The 5,440-nt window shown below is 38.8% G+C and overlaps 1 protein-coding gene across 1 annotated transcript; it reads left to right on the plus strand.

Annotated features, from left to right (window-relative positions):
- Window positions 1-4,036: 4,036 nt before the first annotated feature.
- Window positions 4,037-5,392, plus strand: LOC9298950 (probable LRR receptor-like serine/threonine-protein kinase At2g28960). The gene is made up of 6 exons (XM_021017753.1): window positions 4,037-4,276; window positions 4,376-4,453; window positions 4,523-4,674; window positions 4,777-4,994; window positions 5,085-5,211; window positions 5,310-5,392. Exons 1-6 carry the CDS (start codon window positions 4,257-4,259, stop codon window positions 5,378-5,380), a joined length of 666 nt encoding a protein of 221 aa, XP_020873412.1. The 5' UTR covers window positions 4,037-4,256; the 3' UTR covers window positions 5,381-5,392.
- Window positions 5,393-5,440: the final 48 nt, after the last annotated feature.

Consider the following 5,440-nt stretch of genomic DNA (forward strand, 5'->3'; position numbering starts at 1 on the left):
AAAAAAGGGGAGACCAAAAAGAAGCCACAGGACGGCAGTGCACGCCCTACGCTGTATTGCGTGCTTGCCTCTTTTAAAACAATGTTGCTCCAGCTGCTTTTCAGATCAGTAAAGAGAGCACTCAACCTGGTGTGTTGACTGCTTCTCAAAATATGGCTCAACCTGGTGCGTTGAATGCGGTTCAAAGAAGGGACCCTAAGCCGACTTGCTCTTACTGTGGCTACACAGGACACACTTCGGATAAGTGTTATAAGTTACATGGCTACCCTATTGGCTGGAAGAAAGGGAAGTCATTCTCTGAGAAATCTCAGCAACAAGGTCAATCCTCTAAGATGAACTCTGCAGTCACTGCTCAGGTTTCAAGTAACAGTCAATCTGCTCCTGCTGGTTTGGAAGACCTCATTGGAAATCTAAGTAAGGATCAGGTTCAAAATTTCATTGCCTTATTTAGCTCTCAGTTGCAGCCTGCTAGTCAAGTTCAGAACACAGCTTCAGTTTCACACAGTTCTCCAAATGACCCATCTGGTATAACATTTTCCTCTTCCACTTTCAGCTTCATTGGTATTCTCACTGTATCTAAAAATGCCATGACTCTTAAAACATGGATTGTGGATTCTGGTGCTACACACCATGTATGTCATGTTAGAGAGATGTTTATTGAGCTTAACACTTCAGCTCAACATCATGTGAACCTTCCCAATGGTACTACAATAAAAGTTGGAGGTGTTGGGAGCATTGCTATTAATGGAGACATTGTGTTGAGAAATGTTCTGTATATTCCTGAATTCCGATTGAATCTGCTTAGTGTGAGTGCTTTAACTATAGATATTGGTGCTAGAGTAATGTTTGATTCAAGCTGTTGTGTGATACAGGATCTCACCAAGGGATCAATGATTGGAGAAGGTAGAAGAATTGGAAATCTATATGTCCTGGATGTTGAAGACTCAGTGGATGAAGATTTTGTTTCTACCTCTTTTGTTGCTAATTCTGTAATTGATGCATCTGTTTGGCATCAAAGGCTTGGCCACACTTCTTTTGAACGCATAGATTTGCTCACAGATGTACTTGGGATTTCTAAACACAAGAATAAAGGATTGTTGCATTGTGATATTTGTCAGCGTGCTAAACAGAAGAAATTACCTTATCCTACTCGTCAAAATATAAGTTCTGCTCCATTTGATTTACTTCACATAGACACTTGGGGACCTTTTACAGAATCAACACAAGAGGGATATAGGTATTTCTTAACGATTGTGGATGACCATACAAGAGTCACATGGGTGTATCTCCTCAAACTCAAGAGCGATGTTCTCAAAGTTTTCCCAGATTTCCTTACAATGGTGGAAACTCAATATGGGATTAGAGTAAAGTCAGTTCGATCCGACAACGCACCAGAGCTCAAGTTTGAAGAATTGTACAAAAGAAAAGGGATTGTTCCTTACCACTCATGTCCTGAGACACCGGAACAAAATTCGGTGGTGGAGAGAAAGCACCAACACATTTTAAATGTGGCCAGAGCCCTCCTCTTCCAATCTCAGGTTCCTCTCTCTTTCTGGGGAGATTGCATTCTCACTGCAGTCTTTCTCATTAATAGAACACCTACTTCTGTCCTCTTGAACAAGACTCCATTTGAGGTGCTGACAAAGAAGGTTCCTGAATACACTCACTTGAAGACTTTTGGTTGCTTGTGCTATGCTAGCACTTCTCCAAAACAGCGCCATAAGTTTCAAGATAGAGCACGGGCCTGCGTCTTTCTTGGATATCCTTCTGGATATAAAGGATATAAGCTCCTTGATTTGGAGAGCAATGCCATATTTATTTCCAGAAATGTTGTTTTCTATGAGGATTTGTTCCCATTCAGAAAAGAGAAGGAAGAAAACAATGAGTTGTCAGATTTCTTTCCTCACGTTTACACTGATAAGGGAAGCACTTCCTCACCTGTTGAAACCCCGAGTCCAGAAATCAAGACAAGTCAACATCAACGAGTGTCAAGACCACCTTCTTACCTCAATGATTACCATTGTTATTCTGTTGAATCATCCACAGACCATCCCATTTCAAAGGTCCTCTCTTATTCCTCCCTATCTGATCCTTATATGATTTTCATTAATGCTGTGAATAAGATCCCAGAGCCTCACACATTTGCTCAAGCACAACTGATTAAAGAATGGTGTGATGCAATGGGTATTGAGATCACAGCACTTGAGGATAATGAGACTTGGATTGTTTGCTCTCTTCCACCCGACAAAAAGGCCATTGGATGCAAATGGGTCTATAAGATCAAATTAAACGCTGATGGTACATTGGAGCGATACAAGGCAAGGTTAGTTGCTAAAGGATACACTCAGAAGGAAGGACTTGATTACATTGAAACATTCTCACCTGTTGCCAAGCTTACAACAGTCAAAATGCTTCTTGCTGTCTCTGCTGCAAAAGGATGGTCTCTCACACAATTGGACATATCCAATGCCTTCTTAAATGGTGACTTGGAGGAGGAAATATATATGCAATTACCACCTGGATACTCACCAAAAGAGGGGGACAGTTTCCCTAAGAATGCTGTCTGCAAATTGAAAAAGTCTCTTTATGGGCTGAAGCAAGCCTCTCGTCAGTGGTACTTGAAGTTTTCTTATTCTTTAAGACAGTTGGGATTCACTCAATCTTCAGGTGATCACACTCTCTTTACTAAGAATTCTGGAAATTTATACATGGCAGTTTTAGTATATGTGGATGATATAATAATTGCTAGTAGCTGTGATGAAGCCACCAGACTCTTAAAGGAGGCATTACAGTGCTCTTTTAAGCTGCGAGATTTGGGGACACTCAGATACTTTCTTGGCCTAGAGATTGCCAGAAATGCTGAAGGTATCTCCCTATGTCAAAGGAAATATGTTCTTGAATTGTTGGATGAGACATGCCTACTTGGATGCAAACCAAGCTCCATTCCCATGGAACCAAATCTGAAGTTGACACAAGATGATGGTGAACTACTGGAAGATGCTGAACGTTATCGCAAGTTGGTTGGTAAATTAATGTATCTCACCTTTACAAGACCAGACATCACTTATGCAGTCCATAGGTTGTGTCAATTCTCATCATCACCTCGTGCTCCACATCTCAAAGCTGTTTACAAGGTAATTCATTACTTGAAAGGAACTGTTGGTCAAGGTCTATTTTATTCTGCGTCTGTTGACTTGAAGCTTTCTGCTTTTGCGGATTCTGATTGGGGTTCATGTCGAGACTCACGAAAATCCACTACTGGATACTGCATGTTTCTTGGAACTTCTCTAGTTTCCTGGAAATCCAAGAAGCAAAATGTGGTCTCAATGTCCTCTGCAGAAGCAGAATATCGTGCAATGTCTATGGCAGTGAGAGAAATGGTTTGGTTAAGATACATTCTCAGTGATCTTTGGATAGATGTTTCAGAAGCTTCAGTCTTGTACTGCGACAACACAGCCGCCATACACATAGCCAATAACGCAGTTTTTCATGAGAGAACCAAACATATAGAATTGGATTGTCATCATATTCGAGAGAAGATCATTCTCGGCTTGGTCAAGACTCTTCATGTGCGCACAGAGAATCAGTTAGCGGATATACTCACAAAGCCTCTGTTTCCAGCTCAATTCAAGCATCTGCTGTCCAAGATGGAGATTATAAATATATTTGCTCCATCTTGAGGGGGACTATTAGATTATGGTTTAATCTTATGTTTCGGTTCAATTGTAATTAACCGGTTTGTTCCGGTTTAGATACTAGGTCAAGAATAGAAAGTGTATATAAACTTGTAAACACTATTCTTAGACGGTAACGAAAACATTTCTTTACTTTCGGCTCTCTCTTCTTCATCTCTCAGATCTTAGACTTAGAGAGCTCAAAGCTTGTTTTCTGTTCTTCTATTCTTCTATTAGGAATAAATTGCAGCAACACAAATGCTTCTATTCCACCAAGAATCATATCCTTGTAAGAATATTTAATTACAGATTTAATTAAAAAAAAAAACTAGTGTTTAATATCTTAAAATGTGTGTTCTGTTTTTATAACCAGAGACTTATCATCAAGTGGACTAAAGGGGGTCATAGCACCTAGCATAAAAAATCTAACACATCTACAAGAACTGTGAGACAACAATATCCTCAAAACTGCATTTATTGTTTTTATACCTCGTATATTAATCTTCTTGGTTATCGTAATCGACTAATAGGGACTTATCGAATAACAATCTAACTGGAGGGGTGCCTGAATTTCTAGCCAACATGGAATCATTGTTGATCATGTGAGTTTATTTCATGGCAAACAATAAGTGATCATACTTTCTTGCACCAGATTTATGGATGATGTGTATATACCATAATGTTCTTCTCTGTTTTGACAGAAACTTAGGTTGGAATAGCTTAACCGGTCCGATTCCTCTAGCCCTTCGCAATAGAGAAAAGAAAGGACTAAAATTGGTGTAAGTTTCTCATTAACAGTTTCTTGTCCCTGATGATTTTGCGTATTCAATAACATTCTTGTTATTTAGTGTTCAAGGAAACCCAAATCTATGTCTCTCTGACTCATGCAAGAACAAGAAAGTCCTAGTGCCGGTTTTTGCATCCCTTGCTTCAATGGCGGCTCTTATCGCCTTGTTGGGTCTCATTTTTGTTTTGAGAAAGAAAAAGCCCTTATCAAAAGGTATATAGATATATCAATCAAGATGCACACAAAGGCTTAATACTCTGTTAAGTTTCATGGTATATAATAATGGCATTGCTTATATGATTTTTCCATATACAGTTGCTACACGCGAGTTACCAAGAAAGTCATCTATCTTTGCCAAAAATAAAAAGTTCACTTATTTGGAAGTCGTTGAGCTAACGGATAACTTCAAAAGAGTTCTTGGAGAAGGAGGATTTGGAGTTGTCTACCACGGTTCTTTGAGTGATACCGAACCAGTAGCGGTTAAAGTTCTTTCCGAGTCATCAGTTCAAGGCTATAAAGAATTTAAGGCAGAGGTATGTTCAGGTTTTTGTACTTGTTCAATCGAAAATAACTTGTTTTATGTGTAATTGAGAGTTTTATATATATGAAATTGACCAAAAAAGGTGGAGCTTCTATTAAGAGTTCATCACATAAACTTGGTAAGCCTTGTTGGTTACTGTGATGAAGGAGGTCATTTGGCACTCATCTATGAGTACATGGCTAATGGAGACCTTAAACAACATTTATCAGGTAATTAAACATTAATAGTTGATGTCTTTATTTGTCTTTGAATCAATCATTTTGATATCTTTTAACTGTAACGATTTAATTAGCATTTTCATTTACAGGAGAATGCTCTGGACCTACTTTGAAATGGGCTAGTAGACTAAAAATTGCTATTGAGGCGGCACAAGGTTAATTCTTGCTAACTTTATAATATTGCAATCATTATGAAGTACTTAAACTTCATATACTTACC

This window comes from Arabidopsis lyrata (assembly GCF_000004255.2).
Source record: "Arabidopsis lyrata subsp. lyrata unplaced genomic scaffold ARALYscaffold_109, whole genome shotgun sequence".
In the NCBI taxonomy this organism is placed as follows: domain Eukaryota; kingdom Viridiplantae; phylum Streptophyta; class Magnoliopsida; order Brassicales; family Brassicaceae; genus Arabidopsis; species Arabidopsis lyrata.

Bases quoted from the DNA above. Each gene is read 5' to 3' on its own strand.
- LOC9298950 (XM_021017753.1), top strand. From the start codon at position 4,257: ATGGAATCATTGTTGATCAT. The intron at 4,277-4,375 runs GTGAGTTTATTT...CTGTTTTGACAG, and splicing joins ATGGAATCATTGTTGATCAT to AAACTTAGGTTGGAATAGCT. The intron at 4,454-4,522 runs GTAAGTTTCTCA...CTTGTTATTTAG, and splicing joins AAGAAAGGACTAAAATTGGT to TGTTCAAGGAAACCCAAATC.